The following is a 27822-nucleotide window of genomic DNA, read 5'->3' as shown; positions in this document are numbered from 1 at the left end:
GATGAACTTCATGACTGTTAACGCATGCATTAATAGCTAACATTTATTACTTTATAAAATGATTCTCTGAAGTCTTGGTGATCGGCCCCTATTAAAAAATAAAAGAAAGACATATTTTTCTTACATACCCTACCATTCTTTTTGGCAGAATTTATCACTATAATCAAATTATTTCCAGGATTTTGTATCCCCATTGTCCCTAAATGTATGTAAATAAAGGAAATGGGATTCAAAATATCCCCACCCCCCACTTCTCAAACCAAAGTTGCACTATAAATAAAAGTTGTTTTTTGAAGTAATCCATAAAGTTAAAGAAAGTAAATATAATCATTGACACATTTTAAACAAAAATACTGAAGGTTAAAAATTCCACAGGAAATGAATACGGATTAATTTGACCCCATTTATGCATTCTAGGGTTAAAGTTTAATTTTTAACTTGAGCGCAGTGTTTTAGAACGCGAGACACTGCAAGAGACACGATTGCATTGATCAAACATGTCCATCTAGTGCATGTTTGCATAAATGGACAACGGAAAAGTATCAATGAAGTTTCAAAAACACGAGACGGAGGGAAGTGGACCCAATCAGACATGTCATTCTGTAAAACAGTGAAAAGTATATATATTATGCGACCAGAATATTCATATTTCTTTTAGGACCATGTTTATTGATTTATATTAGGAACAAGAAAACATTACAGGGCAAACTTGAAACGGATTGCATGATGTGGTAAAGGCCTAGTCCCTGAGGCAGATTTAGCTACTATGTTAACCTAATAGCGCACACCCTGACGACTGTGAAAGGCATTTAGGTGAATGCTTTTAGTTTTGTGCTTCATACAACCATAACCATAGAGGTCATGTAATGCTTCAAATATTCAGATCAAGGTGCCTCAGTTTCAGTAGTTACAGTAATTACAGATTATTGCATAATAACATTTAAAATGCTTAATTTAGGCAAGAAGGGTAACTTTTAGAAGACAAAAATCCACATCTATGTCTTAGCCTAAGGCATGTTACAGTTCTTGAGTATACACTGTACTACAGTGGTATCAGAAAAAAAAACGATTCTGCCTCCTACTCGAGTCCCCAAAAGAGGTTAAAAAAAGTACATGGAAATTACTGAATTGGAAAAAAAAAACATTGAAATATGAGACATTATATTAGTGATTTAAAATATTTAAAGAACACACAGTGGTCACAAATATTATAAATGCTTATGGGATTATATAGCTGACAAGATCTGATGTGATGTTTCCATGGTACCATGTCATCACACTTCCTCATATCACTGACTTCATGCAAAGATTAATTTCCCTTCTTGTTGTTCCAGGGCTTAGCTGTCATTCAATTGAGTTAAGATGGAACAAAGAAACCAAACAAATACAACACACAAATAGAACTCAAATGACAGGTCATGAATCAATTGGAAAGACAGCTGAAAACCTTCAAACCGTACTTTGAAAAACCATAACCTGGAGCATGGCATTGATAGGTGACATTTCTCAGGATTTAGACAAAAGGGAAACAGTCAATGATTAAGTATACAATTATTTGAAATAGATTTGAGGTAGATAGGGTGAAATGTGGTCACTAAAAACCCATATGGATGGGAATTTCAACCAGGTAATATTGACTACAACATGGTCAATGGAATCGTTACATTTTGCCCTGATATCAGGTCATTTAAAAACAGTGAGATATCTTTTCAATAAGATGGATGTTTTGCGACTGGACTATCAAATGTCTAATATATATGGGGAATTAACATTAAATAAATAAAACTAAACATGTGTAATATAGGTTCACCTGAGCAGCCCTACCATTCTAAAATGGTCTGTTATGTTTTCAAGTTTCTATTGGGAATAATATATTGGGAATATTAAAAAACTAACACTGTTTTGTTACACTGTCAATGTTGATCAGATTATGGATTTTATCCTAATCTGCATTATTTAACTCTCAGAAATTGTCCAAACTGTTTGTCAATAATTTGGGTGAAAAATTACCAGTTAAAACATTGTGACAACATTATTCCCTGGTATCCTGAGGTTTAAGTGTCAGAAAACACTTCCAAAAATAAAAAATAGTGGGAGTGTGATCAAATACATATGGTGTACACCGGTCATAAAAATAAGAAATTAAAGAAGTAAATCTGCACTCATTGCTCACCAAAATTAGACTAAGATATCCCAGACCCTTCACAGATTCACATAGATACTTGTGCAGCTGTCTCCATAGTCTTACAGACAGGATACAGTCGCTCCTCGGTCACGAATCCCAAAATATCAGGTGACTATGGCTTATACATAAAATAGTTAGTTGTAAATAGACGACTGAATGAAGTAAATTAATGATTAGATGATTGTGATGGGCATCCCTTCAGCCAGCTAAGGGTGGAGACACTGGCAGGCAGTTTCAGTGCACTTTGGAGTTGCCATTCATGTGGTTCTTATGGTTTTTGTGGGGCTTGTTCTGTATCTTGGGCACCTCAGTGCTATAGAGGCAGTCCAAAAAGCCCTGTGAGATCTCAGTCACCATCGATCGGTCAGGAATGGACTGGGCCATGCCATAGATGGCTCCCTACGACACAAAAGAGGAGAGTTAACAATGGTAATTTCATTGTGGTTTATTAGATGAGATTATACGTGTACAACTTGACTGAAGTGGACTGGAGGTATAGAGAGGATTTTACCCATCTGCTTTCAAGACAATAACCATTTTGCCAGAAAAAAAAAGTATACGTATATAGTATATAAAGTACTCAAAATGTGAAGTTTGCATTTTTGATTGGACAAATCCATTTAAAATTTGGTCAACATCTAGGAGTGCAACAATATAGGAATTACTGTTCAGAAGTTTGAGGTCAGTAAGATTTTTTTTTTGTTTTTGTGAAAGAAAATAATACTTTTATTTAGCAAGGATGCATTAAACTGACTAAACTAAAACAAGACTAAACCTTTGATTAACTGAAATATCAAAGAATCCTGAAAAATGTATCAAGGTTTTAACAAATTTTTCAACATTGATAATACTAAGAAATGTTTCTTGAACACCAAATCAGCATATTAGAATGATTTCTGAAGGATCATGTGACACCGAAGACTGGATTAATGGCTGCTGGAAATTCAGCTTTGCCATCACAGGAATAACATACATATTAAAATGTATTAAAGTAGAAAACAGTTATTTTAAATCATTATAATATTTCTCAATACTACCATATTTATTATATTTTTGCAGCCCTAGTGAGAGTACTGTTAAGAGACTTTTTTCAAAAACATTACAAAAGTTTACTGACCCCAAACATTAAAACAGTGTTGTAGATCGACTCAAAGTTGTTGGTATGTCAAAAAAAAGGAAACTCACCATTCCTGTGGTCTTCTCTTTAGGATTCTTCATGATGATGGCTACTTCTCTCTTCACGTCACTGACGAACTGCTCTGCTACACTAGGCTGTGTGTGTAGCATTGTGACACAAATATGAATGCTGAAAGGGAACAACAAAAGATGTATGAACAATGATCTAAGAAACAACTTTTCTGACCAGTACCTAAAATGTAAAGTTAAAATGGTGAAAATGTATAAGTGTATTTTTTTGGTTGCTGCATTATTTAATTGTGGCATTGAAGTATTACTAACTTTCATTCTGTTTCAGGGACGGTACATTAATTTGCATAACTTGCTCAAGTAACACATTTCTCTTTTTTTAACCATACCTAGATGGGAACTGCAGAGTGTTGAGATTCCAGCCCTTTGAAGTCAGTGCATTAGATAAGCGAAAGATATCAAAAACATCGGAGCCTAATGCCACCACAGACACCTCTGGATCCCCGAATACAAACAGCCCATCTATTTTACGGATTCTGTGGGAAGAGAGTTTTTTTTAGATGTTGTTTCAGCACGTAATGTCTTTCCTGGCAAGTAAATGTTACCTGCCATGCAAATTTAATTGGCACAGTTGATGTACATTCAAAGCAACACTTAGCCTGTGTCTCATTTACTATTATGCATTATATTATAAATGACGCTTTACTGACCCTGCTTTGATTTTGCGTGCTGTCCCAATGATTTTCTTGGTGGCCTCAACGTATCCGTTCTCACCCATGTGCATCATGGTAGCCCAACAAGCTGCAATTATGCCTCCAGGCCGAGATCCAGCCATGGATGGAGACGCGTAAATTCCTCCCTGCCAATCTGGCGCTACAAAATACTGGTAGTGGCGATATTTCCTTTCACTGTAGAGCACTACTGAGGAGCCTTTGGGAGCATAACCATACTGTGGAGACACAATGATTAAAAATAATAATAATTAAGTAGACTTTGCATTTTTACTGTAATTTTCATTGCAATTACATTTGGACAGATTACTCTCAACAGATTATTAAAAATATCAGTTTTTAAATGCCAGAATAAAGGTCAGGAGTAGCTCATTTGCTAATTGTGTTACTCATCAAAATAATAAAATGTACCTTTTTTTTCAAATACACAACCAATAAAAAGTTTGGGCTTGGTAAAACTTTTAATGTTTTATGGCTGCATTTATTTGATCAAAAATACAGTAGAAACATTAGTATTGTAAAATATAATTACAGTTTTCTATTTCAATATGTAATTTTCAGCATCATTACACCAGTTTTCAGTGTCACATGATCCTTCAGAAATCATTCTAATGTGCTGATTTGGTGCTCATTTCTTAAAACTATCAATGTTAAATCAATTCTGCAGCATTTTTTAAAGATTCTGGAGTTTCTGTCACTTTTGATCAATTTAATGCATCCTTGCTGAATGAATGTATTAATTTCTTTCACCCAAAAAAAAAATCTTATGGACCAAAAACTTTTGAACAGTAGTGTTTTTCATTTATTAATATATATCACTATCAAGTTCTCACCTTATGCGTATCAGCTGAGATACTGGTCACACCTTTGACCCGGAAATCAAAGGGATCAAGTTTGAAACCCGCTTTTTCCATAAATACTATCAGGAACCCACCCAAGCATGCATCCACATGGAATGGGATGTTGTATTTTACGGCAAGCTAAAAAGAAGAAAAAAGTTATAGAATATATTTTAGATTAATTTATACAATGATACAAAATCACTGGATTACATGTCCATTATAATAAGCAAATATTACCTTTGCCACTTCTGCTACAGAGTCCATTATTCCATGCGGGAACTGAGGAGCTGAACACACCAGCATTGCTGTGTTTCTAGAAATGGCCCTCTTCATGGCCTATAGTCAAAAAAAGTAGTCGTTAAAGTTAGATGGATGTCAATATTCATAAAAACATTGAATGAATTAGAAATGTACCCGATTACTGTGAACAAACCAAACAGCAGTACCTTCACATCAACTTTCATGGTCTTCTTGTCCAGAGGTACGTGAATGAGCTTCATCCCAAAGTAATGTGCAGCTTTGTCAAACGCAGCATGGACGCTCACGGGAGCAATGCTACAGCATAGACAAAACAAATAATATAAATCACTTTTTACAGTGGGTTTGAAGTTGCACTGATTAAAAAAAATTCTTTCTTCAAGTAAAATAAAACAGTAAATATAAAAATAAACTGTTTATTGACCCAAGTAGAAAGAGAGCATTATAATTGCAACGGCTGGATATTTTTACTAGACCAAGACAGTACATACATCTCTGGGTGTTTGACGCCCCGTTCATGAGCCATGTCTCTGTATGCCTTGCATGCCATCAGGATGCTTTCTGTTCCACCTGAGGTAACCTTTCATGATAGGAACACACAAAACGAATAATTCAATTTTAGTGAACAGTCTTCTAATGAAAAACGATGGACTGAGAAACTTATTCTGTTGCTGTGTGAATGTAGCCCATTTATGAGTCCCTCATAGCATTCTACGGATTTGGTTCAGGTGACATTCACCACATTTAGCCATTTATTACGTACAAACAACTGTATTAATATGTAGCAGAACCCTTTTTACAAATGGGTTCAGAGAGTGAGCAAAGAACTTCTGGAACTTCACACAACCACATTATTCCATCAGGGAAGATAGTGAGAAGAACTGACTGTGCCACAGGAGTCTGGCCCTCCATTAAATAGAGTGCACGCCATCCGCACCACTTCTGCCTCCATCTTCCTAACCCCGGGGAACAGGTCTGGGTGGAGGGGGTTTGTCCAGGCAAAGTCACCATACACCTGCAACAGAGGAACACAAAATCCAGGATTTATTTCTTGTTTTGCAATGGCTTTGCTAGATTCAAAAGTAAAGTGAACATCTAAAAGTGTTTCCCAACCTTGTTTGTCATATGTATAACTACAACCTCAAGTAGCACTTAATCTACACCAAATCAAATGTCCCATTAACTCTTAAACTACCATTTGGGGTCAGTAACATTAAATTATTAAAAAGTGACAGTAAAATTACAAATAAATGCTGTTCTTTTGAACTTTCTATTTGTCAAAGAATCTTGAAAAGAAATGCATCCGTTTCCACAAAGTATTAAGGAGCACAACAGTTTTGAGCATTAATAATTATCCAAAGCACTAAATCAGCATATTAGAATGATTTCTGAACGATCATGAGACACTGAAGACTGGGAGTAATGATGCTGAAAATTCAGCTTTGTCGTCACAGAAATAAATTACAATTTAAAATAGAAAACTGTTATTTTAATGTGTAATAATATTTCACAATATTGCAGTTTTAACTATATTTTCCATCAAACCAAATGTAGCCTTGGTGAGCACAAGAGACCTTCAAAAACATTTTTTTTTTAAAAATCTTACCAACTCCAAACTTTTAAATGGAAGTGTATATTAAATTAAATGAGATTATACTGGATGCAATTCATCACATTTAATAGTTACACTATTATTTTTATTTCTTATTTTTATTATTCATTTTTATTACACTAATAGCAAATCAATACTTTTGGTGAAACAAAGACATCAGATAGCACAAATATTCTGCATGTGATCCACACGTATAAAATCATTGCACACATGTTCCTTGAGAATGAGCTGAATCATGAGACTAATCTTTTATTTTGTCCAATTTTACAGGTTAAAGCAAAATCAAAAACACCCCCTTGAACACACATACCCCTGTTTGGGATTTACTGATCTAAATGATTTAAAGGCCATTATACCTTCACCAGGAGATCTGTGAGCTTCTCATCCCCCCAGTAGACTGCACCTGACACTTTGCCTTTCGCCCAGTCTACCTCACCTGAAATCAGAAGTATTACAAAAAAAATAAAAATTGATGACAGAACAGTGGGATATTAACTTGTAATATAAATCAGCTGCATTATTTCCTAGTAAATAAACTTGCTTGCAAAGAAACTGCACCCATACTACTGTAGGGCAAATTCAGTCTGAGTTTCTGATTTATCTTTGAAGCCTTTGGGCTCTCCATCATTATAACAGATGGGAGTTGGGACAGGCAGAAGGTGACTCACTCAGTGTCTCATACTCCCTGATCTTGTCAAGGAGCTGTTTGTGGGTGAGGCCTTGTGCTGGTAGGTGTTTGGTGTAGCTCATGCCTTCCTTCAGTGTGCACAGACTCACTGACATGTCATCCAATGCTTTGTTGAGCTGACTCTGAATCTGATGAGGGAAAGATTAGGGAGAAAACAAAAAGTGTCAAACAAACCTCTGAATATTTCATTAAAACCAGAAATTGAGGGGACAATAAACCTTTATAAATACATTATTTTTAAATATTTAACTTCAACAAAAACATCAAGGTGTAAACAGAGTATTTTACATTACATTGTGTGTATATGTATATATATATATATATATATATAACTTATGGAATCACAAAAATAATTGTTTAATTAATTTGATATATATCGAAAGTCTCAAATTATTCAAACAAAACAGGTTAGGGTAAAAAAGGTTAAGAACCACTGTCTAAGGGGTGTTTAGGTTGTAATAATTTGTAATGTTAAGCTGGTTAGCATCTCAATAAATATCATAAAGAAGACAAGACAGACTCAAATCAAAATCAACCAGCAGTCGGTTCTGACTGGAGCCAGACATATCTTTTCAGGTTGATGACCTAAAGTAAACCCTGGTATAATCACAGGATCCTATTATGAAAGTGTGATAAAAGCTTTATTTCCACTTAGGCATGGCAATGGTGACTTAATCATCCATCAGTGAGTCAGAAAGAGAAGTCTGAAAGAAGAAAGGGAACTATAAAACCACTAGATGCTTACTGTTGCTCCGACAAATGGGATTTTTCTGATGATTTTAAAGAATTGCTTCTTTACTCTTGACGTCAGGCCTAGAAAACACGAACAATGAGCAAATTGTGGTGAAGATGTGAGATGAAATGACTCCACAGAGACATTCTTTCAAATCTGAGTTGCTTTACAAAGTTCCTGTCAATGCAAGCCTGTCAATGCTAGAGACTTGCAAAACAATCTCTTATTTTAGATGTAGAGTCAATAGAAGTTTGGCATGTAAAATTAAACAAATGAGAGAACTCCGTGTAAAAGTTTGGGTGTTTTTTCCTCAGCTTCCTCAGAAACCATTGTTTCTGGTTGATGACACAATGAATTAAAAAACAAGTGCCACAGATTTTGTTATTTTCAAGTGGCCTTGAAATTTTGCAACTTTGTTTAAGACTTCCTGACTGATGAATAGCAAAGAGGGACAACATGATTATTTACCTACTATTAGCTTGCAACATAATGATATTTCAGATTGTTTCACAGTAACAAAGAAAACTGTATCTTATGACTATGAAAAGACTGTTGATAAAGCAACCATTATGTGCGCTGACTATTATTAACCATATTAAAAAAAATATTTAAAAAATGAAAATACTACAAAATTCATTGCATTTCATGGTTTGTTTGTTTTTTCTCTTCTTTATTGACTATTGGAAATACACCTTCCAGATCCTGTACACATTGCCATTCAAAAGTTTGAGGTCAGTAAAATTGTTCAGTAAAAACCTTTTTTGAAAAAAGAAAAGAAAGTAATTTTATTCAGCAGGGATGCATTAAATTGATAAAAAGTGACAATTAAGAATTTTATAATGCAACAGAATGTTCAAAAGAACAGCATATATATATATATATGAAATGGAAATCTTTTATTCAAGAATTCTAAAAAAATAAAAAAAATATCAGTTTCCAAAAAAAAATTAAGCAGCACAACTGTTTTAAACATTGATAATAATAAGAAATGTTTTTTGAGCAGCAAATCAGCACATTAGAATTATTTCTGAAGGACCATTTGATACTGAAGACTGGAGTAATGATGCTGAACATTCACATCACAGAAATCAATTACATTTTAAAATATAAAGTCATTGTAAATTTGAATAATATTTCACAATTTTACTGTTTTATGTTTGATCAAATAAATGGAGCCTTGGTGAGCATAAGACACTTCTTTCAAAAACATTTAAAAAATCTTACTGACCTCAAACTTTTGAATGGTAGTGTAAACCTGACCACATAGTTAATATTCAGAAGTTCAAAGACAGGAATGATCAATAGCACTTACTATCTTGCTGGAAAAGGAAACCCTTTAGCCACACCGCACCGAGCGTGGACAGCAAAGTGGTCGCAATGATCTGCCATGGCTCCAGACCAGCACACTGAGAATTCACAAAGCGCCGAGCCTCCTCTATGTACAGCAGCACCATCTCCTTATACACCTCCAAGGCACTCTGCATGAGTAAAGGAGACATGTTATTGTTAAATCAAGGCAACTTGACCAGAAATAAACCCAATCCGTTTTCAATAAACAGCTGGAAAATACAAAGCTCAAGCAGATCAAGACAGATTCAACACAGACACCAATAATTGGCTACTTACCAGCAATTACAAGCCTTAGCCACATTAATCAATCAATAAACATTGATAGAAGAGTCAATAAACAACCTACTAGTGAAATTCTTCGGGGTTAGAAACTACCTACAAAATGCTGGCAATCAGTTCTCAGATTAGCATAATAACAGCTAGAAAATTAAAATCTCTATAAAAAACATTCAAAATTATACTTAAATACTTAGAGAAATGACTCATACTTAATTGTCTGAAGAGCTTGGCTTCACTAATGACACTTAAGACAACTGTGGCAGGAGAATGTCTAACTTCAGCCATAAGAACCAGGCAGAGCTTAGTAGATAACTAGCCTACTTTCACAGATATTGTTCCTACTGACCACACCTTATTTATTATGGGAAACTGGCCACACAAAACCCAAAGCAGAGACTTAAAATGGGTCTTTAAGAAAATCCCCTAAAAAATACTAGTTCAAGTCCATTATACTGAAAAGTACATATTTATAAATGGCTAGTTTATCTCATTTAAACGAGCGGGGAAAAAAAGCATATCTGGTGGACGCATTTCACAATCACTATTTTTTACAGCACAATGTGGTCTTGCTTGATAACAGCGCAGATTGTGTCTCATAACAGCATGCAGGAAACAGAACAAAGTCTTAGCCAACCATATTCACGAGTATGTCAACTTCTAGTAAATATGCAATGAATGAGCATTTCACTTCTTCTTCAAAAGCCAGACTAAAAGCTATAATTTGCATTCGGAGTATGTAAAGAGCACTAGTTATATGAGAAGCATATCTTAAATCTACCACAATAAGTGACACATAATTAGACTATTAGACATAATAAAGCAAAATTAAGAGGTATTCATTTTGTCAAGGAGATAATGAATAAATCAGACAGGAGCTAAACAACATCCCCTGAATGTAGTTCTAAGTCCATGACGAGCTCTCCAACAGGTTTAGCAGGGTTTGCAAAGTACAGCGGATTTAGAGGAGCAGGTAAACAGGTCATGTTAGTGAACAACTGAAACTTTGACCAGGACTTAGGTGCATCATACGTTCAGGATCCAAATATAACAAACAGCATGAAATCTGGAACCTCAACTGCACTGAAACCAAATCTTTAAAGCCAGCATCCCGTCAGTCAGTGAACGTGATTTCACCAAGTCCAACATGTTCCTAGATCAACGTCTTTGCTGATCCTGGAACAACATTTCAATCAACCAATCAGATTTGAGAGACAAGTTTACACTTTATGTCAAGATTAGGCTTACAACCAGAATAGGTGCTTCTACATCAGTATTATTCATATCATTTCCCTCTTATTTTAGGGAGACGTTATGGGTAGAGTTAGGGAGACAGGTTAGGACTAATTGTTGTTCCAGGATCAATGAAATATGTTGATACAGGAACATGTCTTACTTGGCAAAAGCATCGTGACCATCAGTCTTATGTAACAAGACCTACACACAGCTTCTCAGTGCATAACGTGCCATAAAATGCTGAGATTATGTTATCTTGTAAAAGGGGCAAAAGGCAAAGACAACAGAAACGCATTGCAAAAGAGATGACTAGATGTACACGTCTGCTATGTTATACAACAAGTCTTCTGAACATGACAGATATCACGATTGTGATAAAAGAACATGTATGAAGCACTTGGATGGGTTTAGTTTGAATCAATACGTTTATAAAAAAATATATGCTGTGGCCCCTAAACGCTGCTTTCAGGTCCTAGTGTAGTAGAGACAAGCACACCCTCTCTACTCAAGCTTTGATTATTTGTCCGTTGTTGAGTCAAAGAGCTCATGATTCCAGTCTATCTTTCATAGGACTCAAGACAATAGGTCTATGATAAAGTGAATTGTAAATAAAAGTTGGAAGTCTACATGAAAAAACAAACAAAAATTGGTTTAATTCAAATAATTTAAGTAGCTAAAAGTATATAGCCTACACAATTGCTTTTATATGCAATCACCCTATACACTGACTATACCATTCAAAAGTCTAGGGTCAAGATGAATTTTTTAGACAGAAATTAAGACAATTATTCAGCAATGATGCTTTACATTGATAGGAAGGAACAGTACAGACATTTATAAGGGCACAAAAGATTTATATTCAAATAAATGTTATTCTTTGGATCCTTGACTATTTATCAAGGAATACTGAGGGGGAAAAGTATCACAAGTATCCAAAAAAATAACAAGCATAACAACTGTTTAACATTGATAATCATACGTTTATGTTCATATGTTACGATCAAATCATATGTTTCTTGAGCAGCAAATCAACATATTAGAATGATTTCTGAAGGATCATGTAACACTGAAGACTTGCGTAATGATACTGAAAAAATTAGCTTTGCCATCACAGAAAAGAACTATATTATATAAAATATATTACCAGAGAAGCCAGATATTTTAAATGTTTAATAATATTTCACAATGCTACTGTTTTACTGTATTTTTGATCAAATAGGCTAAATGCTGACTTGGTGAGCATAAGATACTTCATTTAAAAACATTTAAAAAATATTACTGACCCCAAGTATTTGAACGGAAGTGTACATTAAAGCATTAAGAAAAAATTAAATAAATAAACTCATATAAACATACACACACACACACACATATATATATGTATGGATGACTGAGGCTGTCATTCTTCATAGTATCTTCTTTTGTGTTCCACATAAGAAATGATATACAGGTGACTGACTATATGATGACACTTTTATTTATGGGGTGAGAAATATCCCTTTCATAGAGCCCTGAAGTTAATTCACACACATTAAATCACTAGCATTCATACAGCGTCAGACAAGCAACAGATGCTGCTAAACCATAATCAAAACAGATCTTGCCCCCATTGTACACTCTTGTTAAGAATAGCACTTCCTCTGGGTTTGAGCCTGTCACAGGAAGGTTTCTGAAGAACACATACACAATGAAAATGTCCCTCTCTGCACCTGGTTCTTCCACAAAGACAAGTGATTATTATAGAGAATTATATAAAGAAGAAACGGTTTTATAATAGGTAGCTCTCCTTTCACCTTTATCAAACTGTGCATGATGTGCCTCTTACACAGCAGCACAGAAAACAAAAGCTACACAAAATTTACGGTATGGCATTTGGGCCCAGACTCTCTCTCTCTTTCTCTAAAAAACAACAACACATCAAATGGATAATAATCTTCCTACATGATAAGATCACTTGAATTCCCAACAGTGAAAGTGAAAAAATATTACATCAGATGAAAGTGTCACTTATAGATCTGATACACTAAACCATCATTACAGCTCTTCAGGGTAAATAAAGTATGTCGGTTAACAAAACAAAGTAACATAATACGATTGACCAAAAAAAATTTCATAGTCGAAGATTTCGTTATGACATAAACATGGCTTGTTTGGATAGCTGGAACAGACTATTTTTAAAGCACAGCTGATTTCTAATTTACATCATACCCACTCACCCTGTAGTCCATTTTGTTTGCCAAGGTTACACCCCGTCTGGAAAAAGTCGCTTCTTCAACTACCCCGGGAGAAATGGGGAAGACAGCCTGAAAGATCTTTGTTTGGCTAGTTTTGAGAGCGGATGCCCCGTTGCATGACACAATCAGAGGAGCAAGCTTATGTCAGGAAGTGCCGTATGAGTAAAAGGGGACGCGATTTGCTTTCATGCGAGACTCCCCATTCGCTGATCTTCATATACTGCAAGTGTCCTTTATCACAGTGATTAGTCCAGCACACATACTGTTAGAATCTGTGAGAGTCATTAGCCCCTGCTGCCAATTCGCAGATTCGACACGGTTTACATAGTATTTTCCTGGTATTTTCCAGGGAGGTCTGTGTGTAGAGTAGCCTACCTTTTTATTATATTAGTCTGCGAAATTATCTTTTAATGTAGCCTAGTACTGTATATATTATATATATTGTATGTATTTATTATTGTTGTTGTTGTTTGTTCATATTTAATCATTTTATGTCATGTTTTATTTTTAAAATGATTAATTAAGTTTTAATATCAGAAAGCACCAAATTTACGTGGTGTTGTTTTTTGTAAAAGAAGGGACAGCCTAGAAAACTTGATTAATATTCATTGCATGAATAATTTCACAATTTATTTACGATAATGATCTCCCGAGGTGGGCTGCATTGATATTTTCTAGGAGTCAAGTCAAGTCACCTTATAGCGCTTTTAACAATAGGCTATTGTTTCAAAGCAGCTTTACAGTGATAACTGTAAATAATGCAACAACGTTTGTTTCGGCTGTACAGCAAATCTAGAAGAAAATAGCGTCCAGCTTAATTAAGTTCAGTGATGGTTCATTTATGTTGTATTTTGTTCATTATTAATTTCGTTAATTTATAGCCGCTCTGGAGAAAACAGTGATGTCATCGTCCAACTCAGTTCAGTTCTCATAGGCTAATGGTGTGAATCCAGGCAGATCAATAATATTGTTGAATATTAAGTGTCCCCAACTAAGCAAGCCAACAGACAAAGGCGACAAAAGCGACAGTGGCAAACTTTTGTGTTGGTTTTATATAGTTTCATGCACATGCAGTGCTTTAAATGGTCACTTGATGGCGCTATTTATGTTTTTAAAAGACATACTGGGGAATTTGGTCAAATGTTTCTACCTTGTATTGTTTAACTTTTTTTCAACTGAGTTAATAGGTGGTTCATATTAGTAAATGGTAATTTACATTTATTACAGTTCGTCAGGCTACACTGAAGAAAGTGACAGATTTAATTCAGTACAGTTCTCATAGGCTAAGGCTTTTTTTAACTACAATATGTAGCCTAACGACTTTTTTTTGCAAATGCTTAGGCCTATTTGTGTGTCTGTTTTTGTTTACCTATTTAGAGTAAGGTACATAAATGTACATGTATTCATGTATTTAGCAGACGCTTCTATCCAACGCGACTTACATGAGAGGAACAAAGCAATTGTCAAGAAGCCAACAATATTCGTAATAATGCCACACTGTAAAAAAAAATATATGATCAATAAGTTATGGCAACATATGTTTTTACATCGCTCTAACTCGTCAAAATAAGGTAAGCAATTTTGAAATATTTTTATGTTATAGCAACAAGATTCAACTAATTTTTTCAGGTCAGTTTTATGTAGGCCTAGTGTAAGTTAATATGGCTTAAACATCCAAGTGGATTGTACTCAAAAATTTCAGACAGCATTTTTTTTTTTACAGTGAAGGTTTATTGGACAAGATTAGAAAACAAACGGATGGATTAGTCTAAGTTTTTGTTTTGTTTTGTTGTTGTTGCATTGGTTTAAGGGTGTGGGTTGGTTAAGTTTTTGTCTAAAGTAAAAATATTCGACCAAATAAAACAATACTTCTTCAACAATATCACATTTTTCTTCATTATATCAGATTTCTTGGTAAAGATGGAATAAATTAAATGTATTCTGTGGGGCTTAAAATATTGGTAACCATAAATAAACCTTAGGCTAGGAAAAGATTGTAAGTCTGGGAAAACACAACAAAAATATAGGCCTATTAATTAAATGCATTTGAAAAAGTATATCGAAATAACGAAAGTAAGGTGAACGTTTCTAAGAAAGCTTTACAACAAAGTTGAAATTCTGCTAATTTAACCAATGTGACATAAAAGTGCACAAACAAAAAAATCTTAAATTTGCTTTTAACGAAAATAAAGATTTTAACTAATCTATACAGCTACACATGGATATTGGAAATAGTAGAGCAGTGGAGTTCATAGTTTTCCAAAATTATTTACAACTCTTAATATGTATTTATTTACTTTTTTTAAAATATATAATTTTAGTCTATTTTCATCATGCCAATGGAAAATGTATTTCCCCCAAAACTTGGCAAGTTATAGCAATAGTAAGATAAATTCGATTCAAGTCTGTGCTGAATGTGGGTACAATTTGGAGAAAAGCTGCAGTTGAACCCACGCATTCACAGCAGCACCAAAGCTTAATTATTGAGGGTGACCCCCGATTGCTCAAACCAAATGGTTTTAGCAAGAAGCTCTTGCCTATTCAATTATAATTGGTGTATTCGGTCATAACAAGCATATGCGTTTTAGCACAATGGGTGGACTCTAAAAGAAAGCTCAAAAGCACATTAAAACTGCATTACTTCTTCCAAGAAGTGTACTCAAGATCTTTCTGGTCTCGATGCGCACACCGTTCCAAAAGCGCACACGTCTCCAAAGGTGCGCGTTTTACCACACAAAAGAGTTGACATTGTTTGAGTTTTAACAAGAGGTGTACATATGGCATCCGGGTTGTAATTAAATGTTTTTAAGTTGTTGTTTTTGTCTTCTCAGTGAAGTTTCCTTTTCTTCTTTATGTGCAGCCTTTTCCGCGTCTGAACAAGAGAGAAGAATTAAATAGCTTTTCTGCCAGTTTGGGACAAATGGATGGCAAAAAGCTGGTCAGCGAGTTTTGGTCCTTGATTGCCTTCTTCAGATGCCCTTCAAACAAAGGCTGGGGATGAAAATAAAGCCCCACCTGGTACTTCTGTTTGTTAAAATAATAAGAAATAGATTTCGTTTCATAAACAACTACAACAGATTGTAAAGTGCTGCAGTTGAAGAAGTAGCCTATCAATCAAGAGAGCGAGGCCAGGTATCACCTGCTCTTCAGTATAGGGCGCATTTTTTGTTAAATCATGTTCTATGCGATATCTATGATTTCCACAGCAACAGGTCGCCTATGTTTGCCCATACTTTGCATAACAAGCAAGATATTACTCTGCACTGATAAAAATCGGATGACAAATCTGACAGTCACAAACCCACACCTGTCCCGCGATGTCCCAATATGGGTCTGGCATCAAAAGTTATTTGTAAAGCGGTAATATTTGGTTTACTTTGGATTATTTCGAGGACTTTACAACAGCACGACAACATTCCCTATCTCCTTGCTTTATTTGTCCATTTTATTGAAAGCATATGGTTATCAGATGTCTTCCAAAATACATATTTAGTTAGACTGGCTATGAGTGGCTTTGTGGACACTTGGGAACCACGGTAAATATTTTGCGCCCATCACAGGGCTCTTGGTCTCTCCAATAAATTAAGATTTATCAAGACTTGGGGCCAAGTGTAAACTCGTGCCATCCGACCATGTTGAAAGTCTTGTTTGCAACTGTGACTATATTTACGACGCGCACTTAATGTACCTAATAACGGACTCCATTTGGAGACATCAGTGCGCACGCATTTTATTTTCGTTGCAAATTTTGTTGTGCATAATTGTCTGTGTTTTCATTGCACAAAGGAACTGCTACTACACATAGACACGCGTTATTCCACATTTTCCTCGCTTAAATATAAATTTCCCAGGGTTTTGCGCACTACAACACAATTTACGCACAGGGATATCACCAGAAGGCGCACAAAGGCTATTACACTAAAATAATATCGTTTATCAGTAATTATTTTCAGCTCTGATTATTAAAAATGACTTGTTAAAAGTGCCACTAAAAAGTCACCGAGGCACGTATGTTCATATTACCTACATGGTTTCTATGTTAACGCAGTGAGAAGGTTACCAAGTGCTCCTGCTATTCCTGCTCCAGATCCATTAACTTTTTATACCATTCCATAAGCTGGTGTTTGAGAACACTAAATGCGTATTCAGTGTCATTATTAACTCAATCGTGACGATATAGCATTCATTGTGGGAAAAAAGGCTTGCATGCCACTATATATTTGCAGTAGGCTGTTTCGCGTGGTGAAATTATGATTTTTAATATAAACGAGAAAAATGTCTAAGATAGAAAATGACAGAAAACTATAGAAAACTTCACCTGACATTTTCTATCCTGTTTTAAAATCCTCTCTTAGTTTATTTCTGAAACTATGAATGTACATTTTTGGAAAAGACCGTCTCAGTTCTGATTGGCCACTTGACTTCATTTGTTTGTCCTAGAGCGCAGACAGGATAAAGGGACGTAAATGACGAATGGGCGCATCACCCTCTATTGTCCTCTTGATTTATATATTAAGGGAATGAATAAAGAGACTGCATGTCGCTCACTGATAGACAGGACTCGCAGTGCTTTAGACCAACACCCTCACGGAACCTCTGCCCTCACGGAACTTCACCGAGCCAGTCTGCAACAGGTACGCATTTAAAGTATGACAGGTTTCTTAGATTGTTATTCGAGACCTTGAACCAAGGATGTCCAGTTGTGTTTTATGTTTACAGAATGACTCCAAAATCAACGGGCGCTTCGGGAGGAAGGAATGGGACCTTTACATCTAACCGGAGTTCTGCATTAGATCTCAAGTCTGGATCCACAGACATTACCAAAGGTCAACAAATTAAATACAACAGAGAATGTGAGCTTGGCAACACAGACACAGCGAATAAAGAATGCTCATCTACCTCCAGCGAAGAGAATACAATAAATAAAAGAATGAAGAAAAAGATGCCAGTTAAATCAGCAAGCAGACAACGTGGGAATCGCAGAGGGAAGGCAAACGATAGAGAAAGGCACCGCATGCATAAGCTGAACTCCGCTCTGGATACTCTGAGAAGCGTGCTTCCAACTTTTCCAGATGACGCGAAAATGACTAAAATTGAGACGTTGAGATTCGCGCACAACTACATTTGGGCATTGTCAGAAACACTGAGAATTGCAGACCACGTTCGACAAATTTCATATCACGTTCGGGATCAGGGGAACCTCACGGTGCCAAGCGCTAGCTTGGAAGCGCGTTACAGCGCATCAAGCTCGTGCGCGTCCAAGTGGCACTCCACAAACTCATCATCAAATTGGCAAGAAACCCAATGCTACTACACTGATTTGCTGCTAGAGGAATTTAACTGCAATTTTCAGGACAATTTGACATTTTGATTTGTTGAGGAACTTCTAATCTGCGAGTAGCAAAACAAATCTGGCAAAAGTTCACCATTGCTATTAGGACCACGAGTATGACACGTTTCAGGGCAGCTCATATGTGTATTAATTTTACTTTTCGTTTATGCCTGAAAAAACCACAACATAATGATTTTATCATTTGAATTATTCAAACGTTTTATTGCATGCTTCCATTTATATGTCTATGACGATGACAGACAAATCAATGTTGTAAATATTGTTTCTGATATTTCCTTAATACTTTTTTAATTCAAGCAAATAAACAAAAAGTTATATTTTTTTCTTTCGAGTGCTTTTGTAGAATATAAATTGTACAATCTAGTATAAATAAATTCATATAAAATGCTTTAGTGTTTCGTGAAGCAAGTTTGCGTGTTTTAATTTTACTGACAGGGCTTTGCGCATGCGCTCTACACCAGCTGAGTTTTCCCAGAGCAACAGGTGCTCACACTCGGGGAGACAGTGCAATATCTCCAGTGGAAAAAAACATTAAAATATCCCCGCTAAATAGGCCTACAAATGAAACCTTAATTTCTGAAGTAAAAAAAAACTCCAGGCACATTCAATGTCTCTAAATTTATTTTATCTAATTTATTTTCATAAACAAGCCTTTTTATCATTATGCTTGGTGTGTGTTTTTCCCTATCCATATGCCGTTTTAAATAACCCTGTGTTTCAATTAGTATATTCTTGCAAGAACTGAGTAATTGTGATTAGGTTCAATTTTGATATTTCTTACAGCTGCTGAAACAAAAATTGCACTCTGACTGAAGTATGAATATTTGTGCTTTCAATGCAACATTCAAATATTCAGTCATTTATTCTGCTATAATTCTGCATCTGCAGAAAGGCTTTTATTGAAAGCCCAGCGCGATTCAAATGAATAAACATTCCTAATCAAAAAAGCCTGTAAAAAGTAAATATATTAATAAATAAACCAAAGAAATTTCACAATGGATATGCAACATTTTATTTTTCTACCATGGCTGAACAAGTTATTTCATAAAAAAATATTGGAGTATCCAAAAGTCAATATACATACAGGGAATAGATTTTGCATACCGATGCGTGTGAGAAATATGACCATGATTACATAATAGATTTCAATGATCAACTTATGAAAAACTGCTAATGCAGTAAGTGGTCTTAAGATACCCTAGCATCAATAATATGAGCATTTTATACAAAGAGATACATGTATGGAATGACTTAGAAATTGGAATGTATGAAAACAATAACACTTAATCTGGATAGACCCTATATTCAAATATTCAGGTGATGTCTAATCACATTTCCTGATTATTGTTGCCAAAGTCCATTTAAATCCATGCACTTCTGTCTGAGCATGTAAGAGTTGTTTCAAACATTCATGCTGCCAACAAAGCAGCCTCATTGAAAGACTATCCAAATAAGGTGTAACAGATTTCTGAAGGAATACCCCACATAAGGGAATGTGCAGTTTTAAAGTCGAATGTTGGTAAGATTCTACTTTGGAAAAACCGTGACAACCTCATAACCCTCTGGAGGAGTGACGCGTTCACGTGCGTGTTTCTCGCAGTAAATCTTGTCCTCAACAAAAAAGTGTCCTTTCTGCTTGAGATTGATCCCGCAGTCTGTGCAAATGTAGCACTCTGGGTGGCGAAACTTATCTCGAACTTTGACAATCATTCCTCTTTAAAACCAAAACAAAAGGAGAGAGATCAAAGTTAGTCACAGTATAGGAAAACATGTTTGGTAAAAAATCCTAATATTATGAGAGGCTGCTCACTGCAGAACCAATGGGTGGAGCTTCACATCCAGCCCCCCTTCTTTGGATGCAATGGGTGGAGCGTGAAGGTCTAGACACACCTTAGCCTGACCCAATCCCTAACCCTAACAGAGGTGGAGCTGGACAAGATAAAGCTCCACCCATTACATCCAAAGTGGGGGAGCCGGACATCTGCCATGACCACATACCCACACTTGCGGTCTTGGCCACTTGAGAGCGCGTGCTCGCAACAGGAAGTAAGAGCGCAAGTGTCCCATGTCTTAAAAAATGCCAAAGTGCAGTGCCCTTAATGCACACTAAACCCACACAATCAATACTGCTTCAAAGCGGTATTCGAGGCTAAGCGTATACCATCTTACATTATGTTCGGGAACTCGTGTGCCCCGAAATCTTGAAGAAAATATTCCACTGTAATTTTTAAATGAATTAGATTCATATAATTTGATAGTAAAACATTTTATTAGTGTAAAGAGAAGTATGGTATGTGTAGGCCTTTTGCAACTGTTTTTATCACTTTATCAGAAGACACAAATTTAAAATTGTGGTGCTTCTAAAGCCCCTTTCACACAGCGCGTTGATCTCGGGAAATTGGCAGAACACCTTCTGTGTGAACGCAAAAACGACCCGGGACTTATGCCGGGTTGGGGACCTAGTAACATTGCCGTGTTCAGTCCCGGAACGCGCGCTGTATGAACAAAAGCTGTAATCAATGCCGTGTCGTAATGATGGCGCAGAAGCCGGGATCGTTCGCCAGCGTGAAACGGTACGTAATGCGCCAGTTTATGATCGAATCAGAGAAAAAAAATGCACAAGTGTGGTTACTCGAGAGAGAAATCGCAGCTCATAAGCAAACTATAGACGCTGCTGAGACTTTACATGTCACATTGATGTCACGTGTCTTTACAGGATTTTTACGGGTTGTGTGTGAACGCAATCTCAGATTCCGGAAAATTACTGGCAGTGTGAATGAACCAAAGTCAAACGACCCCGGGTCAAATCCCAGGTCACTTTATCCATGTTTTTTCCGGAATCTCTGTGTGAAAGGGGCTTTACTAGGTCCCCAACCCAGCATCGATCCCGGGATCAATCCCGGGTCGTGTTTGCGTTCACACAGAAGGTGTTCTGGCAATTTCCCGGGATCACCGCGCTGTGTGAAAGGGGCTTAATTGTTACATAGCGACTACTGAATAGACATGTAGAAGTTTATTTTAAAATGCAAAGTGTTGAAAATATAATAAATAAAAGCACTGTATACTTGCATTTTTTACAACACTATAAGTGTGACTATCCCATCAAGTAATCAAAAGTTCAACAAACACTTGCAGTCTTTACACCTGCTTGAACACTTGGGCCAAATAGAGGAAACACGTCATGCAAGTAGACAAGGTGTCAAGTGCAAAGACGCAAGTGTAGGTATTTGGACAAGGCAATCATTTGGCTCTGCAGTGAACACCACTTGATCATTATGGAGAAATCCAAATCCAATAGATAATATGAAGAGATTCAGTTCCAAAATGTTCCACTAGATGGTGACACTGGACATGAAACTACAAAGTACTTGCAACTGTTCCTGGAAGCATGAATTTCCTTAAAACTCCTAAAAAGATATACCAAAACAGTGAAACTTACACAATCCCTGAACCGCATTTGTCACATAGAGAGAGCTTTTCAGGATTCCCAACTGAGGCTCCAATTTTTGGGGTGGGGGCCTTGACACTTCTGAAGCCAGAGGGTTTATCTACATCACCTGACACAAAGAAACAAAGATGCTTAGGCTTTTTTTTAATAGGCCAGCCATTCTGATGCCATTTGCAAAATGTGTTTCATAGCTGAGGCCACAGGCATGGAGTTAGAAACTAATGATTATGAATGACCAGAATTGCAGATACCTATTTTGTCAACAGAAGCTAAGGCCTGGTCACCTTCATGTTTATTCAGTAACAATGTAGTAAGGTATACACAGTGCGTTAAATATAATACCAGTTTCCAGGATCTCCTGCAGAACTTTAAAAGAGGCAGACTGGCGAGGAGGCTCATTGGATTCTTGATTCTCCTGCAGCATTTTGTATACCTCCGAGTCTTCAGGTAATGCAGGCTTTGGCTGGCCAGGTTTACAGGGATCTGAGCTATAATACAGGAAGAAGGTCACATATGACGGTCACAAGACAAACAATGTTATCTCAATAGTATTATGTTATTCAAGCCAATCCCAACTGACTCGTTTCAGCCCTGGCAGCAATAAATTCTAATAGCTATACTTATACAGCACAGAACTGGAATGAATGTTGCGTTGACTTATAAGAGTGTTCATGATTAAGACAAATATCTTTTAAAAACCTAGTCCAGAACACACATGCTTAATTCTTAAAACTTTATATTAATGTTGATTTCGTATGGTTTTGAAAAACTAATTTTCGAGAAAGTTTAAATTTAATCAAGTAAAAACCAATAACATATTTTCCTTACACACTGAATACATGTGAGTGTACACATCTCAATCCTTACCTAAATATATATTTTTAAATAAATATACACTACCGTTCCAAAGTTTAGAACGGTAAAAAAAAATATTTATTTATTTATTTATTCAGCAACGACCCATTAAATTGATCAAAAATATGTTGGTTGCTTTGTGACATGGCTTTGTGACAACTATGCCAGTGTGGTGTGCATCATGCTTACTTCCTACTGGCTTCATTGGAGACAGCAGAAGTCTGGACATCATCCACTGCGCTGTTGAAACTCTTAATGTTCTCAGAGGAATACAGGCCAGCGGGGTTATTGTAAAGGTTGGTGACCACCCTGGGACTGCCAGAATTAAATGGAATAGCACTCCTGTTATGAGCAGAGCCTATTTGTTTTACATCCTACAGAAAAAGACACCAGGAACTATGAGACTACTAATCTTAAAAACATGGCAAACAGAGGAGAGAAGTGTAGCTTTAAAAGCATAATTCACCCAAAAATGAAAATTCTGGCATCATTTACACACCCTCATGTCTGTACAAAACTGTGCGAATTTACATTTACCCCTACCCTTACATTTATTTATAAGAACATTACACATTATAATTCCTGTAAATATGCCATTAGCCAACTGAACTGAATATTTCCAACTGTAGTTCTTTGCTCAGATGCTAAAAGGACATTACAATTTACATACAAGCACATGAAAAATGTACAGAAAAATACATGAAAAATGTCTTCTATTGTATTCCACAGAAGAAAAAGTCATAAAGGTTTGGAACTACACAAGGGTGAGTAAATGATAACAGATTTTAATTTCTGTGTGAACTATACCTTTAAGAGATTGAAACAAATCCAAAGACATTAGGGCCCTCCTTATTTCAATTGACCGTTCGCAAAGACACGCCCCCTTTAGTTACTGTTGCTATGTCCGACAAGCCACAAACCATGTTCTCACACAGTGAAATATACATCGCGGAGCAGAGGACACTGACAACGCGCTTAAAGACAGGACAGACCAGGCTACTTTTGATATGAAACAAAGTCTCAACTTTCAAATTTGGTCATTTTTTAAAAGAAATTTGAACAATAAATACCGTTTTGTGGCTCTTTAATGTGTTATGACAGATCGCTTATTTATAGAGCCTCTTAAAGCTGCTCGTGAACCGATCATCTCTTCCTTCTACTTAATTTATAGCATCAAATAAACATGAAAGAACATAAGAAGGAATGTTGTTTTAACCGCGGAAAGACATCTGTAGCCTTCACGCCGTTTTTCAAGTTCTAATCCACCTAAACTCTCCTGACTGGTTTATCGGAAAAAAATGGCGGATTTGGCGGATGGCGAGTTATGATTGGTCAGATCGACTGTCAATCAAATTCCCTGCGAAGAGTCAATTAGAAAAGGAAAATAACATTACTGGTGTGCATCTTGAGATAAAACAATGACTGACATATTTTGAGATATGTCAGTGCAAGTTGCTTTCAGTTAGAACAGCTCAAACATGCATTTTAGTCCGGGACTAGCTTAAGCCTTGTCTGTGAAACCGGGGGTATATCATTTAATAAGGAATGCAGTAATATATAACTATTACACCAGAAAAAATATCTGAGAATCAATCATTACTTTTTTCTTTTTTTTTTAAAGAAATGTAGATTAACCAAGCTGATGTGAACTAAGACAATTAAACAAAAAACATACATAGAAAAGTTTTGCCAAAAACTGAGGTTTTAATGACACTATGAAAGTTTCCTCTGTTAACAACATATTTAGCAGTTGTTTTTTATTATGTTTCGCTCTCTGCTTGAATCAGGAAACATTTATAACACCCAAACTATGTAGTCAAACTCACACTTCCTATGATCACTCACATTCTGACCCTAAGTTTCCAACTTAGCCTGCAGGATGTGGGTTCTTGCGTCATGGCTTTGGCTGATAAACTCACCGGTCTCCATGGATAAGGCTTGTTAGGACATAAACAATGACTTCACTTTGGCAGCCTATAAGTGGCGTGCCTTTATTTGTTTAGCGGCTACGGTCCTGTTATGTATGACAGCCTCAAGCACAACGAATGGCTTTAAAGCTCATTGAAAATGATCAGGGGTCCATTTAAAAATTCCTCAGCTACCAGTTAAGCAGAGCTGAAACACACCTGTGTATCTGTATTTGCCAGATTCATCTTGTATGGATTGGGCTTTCCTTCTTCAGTGACCAGTGGGGACCACATTTTTGTCTCTGATCTTAAAAAGAAAATAAAAAAAATGTGTCAAAGTGAATCAATAATTGATTAAAATAAAAAGTATAAAATTAAGGCTTAAAAGTAAGAATGGCCTGATGACCAGTGTGAGTGAATTTTGGGCAAGTTGATGTAATTGTACTAATCTTGTATTGTGTTTGCAAGGCATAAAACACATCAGGTTTTCTGTCATGTATTGAACAATGTTGTTGCAAATTCTGACTTGCCACCAAGGTAGCGTTTTCTAGCTGACTGACACAGATGAGGATATGTCGAAATTGTAAGAATGTCTTTTCAGTAAAACTTCAGTAAAAACAAGCCGAAGATTACACCCAGCAACATTTTACAACGTATGCCATTGTTTTCCACGGTGTCATTGAATTATATTATACTTTCTAGCTATTATAACACATTAAAAACCTATTGATTTTTGTAACATTTAATGAAACGTTCTTGTACAAATACAAATCCTCATTGTTGAGCCCATTAAAAGGTGCATGGCCAATCTCCAACTTATAAAATCTCCACTTGCAGAAAAACTTTGTTGCAAAACTTTTTTTAATGGGGATCTCTACAAAATTTACTAAAAACCTGTACTAAGGACCTTAATACATGGACCAGTGGAGTAATGGCACCCTAATGGTTCAAAATATTAAATCTATTGTCTGGCAGAATTTATAAAAAAAATCAATGTGTACATTTGTATTTTTTGTAAAATAGGTTTTGTTATATCATCCTTTTCTGCGTGCATTTAAGAGATACCTTTTCCAAAGTGACTTACAAATAAGGTAAAAAAATAAAATAATTTGTCCAACAGCCACTATTCGTAATAAATGACACCTGGTTTATTAGTCAAGATTACTCATGGCTAATGATATATATTTGGTAATTCAGACAAAACACAGCATGTTCCCCTCACCTGTCAATGGAAAGCACCATTTCCTGAAGGCAGGCTTTGATTTTATTCTGTGCTTCCAGGTGAGTCATGCCCTCTGTTGACTCTCCATCTATGGCCAGGATCATGTCCCCAATGCAAAGGTCAGCCTGAGCCGCTTTACTTCCTGGGGTCACCTAAAAAATCCAAAAATGAGTATCATCATCATTGTCTAGAAGGAAAAATAGGCTTTTTAGTGAATGCAGACAAACCACCCTTTGTTACTTTAAATTGAAATAATTGTGCCATTTTTCATGCCAAAATATAAACTGAAAGAAAATATTGCAACATTTTTGCACAATAACTTTGGATCAGCTTTCACTTGTTATGTGATGACTTCCTCTAGAAAGTGTGAGGGTGTGCACGTTGTTTATGAGAAGACACTTTGTTGTTTAAGCAGTCAGCAAGTTTTTATTTATGTTTAGCTGACACAAGCTTAAGTTATTCATCCCAGTAGTACCAGTGGTTTATATCAGCCTGAATGCATGAGGTTTGTTTTAATAATATCTGCAACTTGATGCTGAAACCCTTTTTGTCTGTTTCTCTCATATTTATTTGTATACACTTTCAGAACTTTTTTTCTAGCTGATAAAAATCAGCCAATCAGATTCCACTCTGCTTTAAAAGCTGGAGCATTTAATGTGGCAAATGACATGACTGCAGTGCCAGCTTATAATGAACAGAACATTATCATGATTTTTTTTTGGAAGGTAATAGTTATTGTTGTTGATGTGAACGGGCCTTAATATATTTTTTTTACATAGATCGCTGACAGGAAGTGCTATATGAAGCCGTAGGTGTAGGTGATCTCAACATTGCAGCGCCCATGATAGGGAGACCCACTCTGTGTAAAACATATTATTCTAGAAAGTTGCCTGGAGGCTTCTTCAAATGTAAGTGAATATAGGCTAATTGTAATACTATTTCTTTATATGTAAAATATTTTAATTAACAAAACACATTGAGTGCAAATGAGTTGACAAGCAGCTTGTTGCAGTTGAAGGTACACTTTTGAAACTCGCGCGTGAGTGTCATATTAGCGTCACTTATGCCACGAATTCTTGTAATATTTTGAAATATATAACCAGCTTCAGTCTACATTATACGAAACTATATGGAATCACGTAGGCCTACAGTAGTTCTATTTAGAGAAAGCATCTGATTTCGTGTCCGGATATAGTTATTCAATTATTTGTTAGTTTGGGCTTCCATGTTTTACAAGAATGGCATTGGCGTTTTAATCCACGCTCGAGTCTAAAAACACGTTACGGTCTCGTTCACGTGCGTTTCGGTTGGATGCTGCGGCTTGCAGGCGTGGCACGTTCTTGAGAAAGTTTATCCGTTTTATGAAGCAATATTTTGGCCTAGTTGTGTCTATGAACGCCACTTTCTCTCTGTGCTAAATTATTAACAAATCCGAAGTTAATGTCTTACCCTCGAGATTGTAAGAGGCTGCTCGAAATCTTTCCCTCCGACCAGACGGAATCCCCACGGTCCAGGGCCTTGTAAAACAACCCGTACAGGCATTATAATTCCAACACTTAGACAAGACGGCGATAGTAAAGTTATTCTTGAAGTGGTGCACTGTAACTGTGCAGTGCACTACAACGTCTGTAGTTTGGTGTAACTGTAGCGGGACAGGGCGTTCAGTTTGAAGAGACGGTGCCTGGGCGGAGCTTCCTTAGAAGTGAGCGAATAATGTCAGGTCTCTGTGCTGATAAGAGCTTGTTT

General features: G+C 36.2%; 3 protein-coding genes across 3 annotated transcripts; 1 reads left to right on the top strand and 2 right to left on the bottom strand.

Annotated features, from left to right (window-relative positions):
* Positions 1-648: 648 nt before the first annotated feature.
* Positions 649-13531, bottom strand: sgpl1 (sphingosine-1-phosphate lyase 1). Its single transcript, XM_077236996.1, has 14 exons — positions 13274-13531; positions 9508-9673; positions 8208-8275; positions 7443-7590; positions 7131-7210; positions 6049-6177; positions 5654-5742; positions 5351-5459; positions 5142-5240; positions 4896-5042; positions 4042-4280; positions 3721-3867; positions 3371-3491; positions 649-2584 (listed from the first exon to the last, which is right to left on the bottom strand). Exons 1-14 carry the CDS (start codon positions 13283-13285, stop codon positions 2420-2422), a joined length of 1719 nt encoding a protein of 572 aa, XP_077093111.1. The 5' UTR covers positions 13286-13531; the 3' UTR covers positions 649-2419.
* A 2627-nt stretch (positions 13532-16158) lies between these two features.
* On the top strand, positions 16159-18797 carry neurog3 (neurogenin 3). The gene is made up of 3 exons (XM_077236995.1): positions 16159-16309; positions 17732-17925; positions 18011-18797. The coding sequence occupies exon 3, from the start codon at positions 18012-18014 to the stop codon at positions 18660-18662; it is 651 nt and encodes a 216-aa protein (XP_077093110.1). The 5' UTR covers positions 16159-16309; positions 17732-17925; position 18011; the 3' UTR covers positions 18663-18797.
* Positions 18798-19632: 835 nt separating this feature from the next.
* Positions 19633-27822, bottom strand: pdlim1 (PDZ and LIM domain 1 (elfin)). Its single transcript, XM_077236994.1, has 7 exons — positions 27526-27822; positions 26077-26228; positions 25074-25161; positions 23137-23321; positions 22435-22580; positions 22084-22201; positions 19633-20358 (listed from the first exon to the last, which is right to left on the bottom strand). Exons 1-7 carry the CDS (start codon positions 27616-27618, stop codon positions 20172-20174), a joined length of 969 nt encoding a protein of 322 aa, XP_077093109.1. The 5' UTR covers positions 27619-27822; the 3' UTR covers positions 19633-20171.

This window comes from Siphateles boraxobius, unplaced genomic scaffold (genome assembly GCF_051911475.1).
Source record: "Siphateles boraxobius isolate OS27281-9 unplaced genomic scaffold, OSU_SipBor_1 20, whole genome shotgun sequence".
Lineage (NCBI taxonomy): Eukaryota > Metazoa > Chordata > Actinopteri > Cypriniformes > Leuciscidae > Siphateles > Siphateles boraxobius.
The sequence above is the reverse complement of the archived record's forward strand: the minus strand, read 5'-3'. Positions and strand labels throughout refer to the sequence as shown.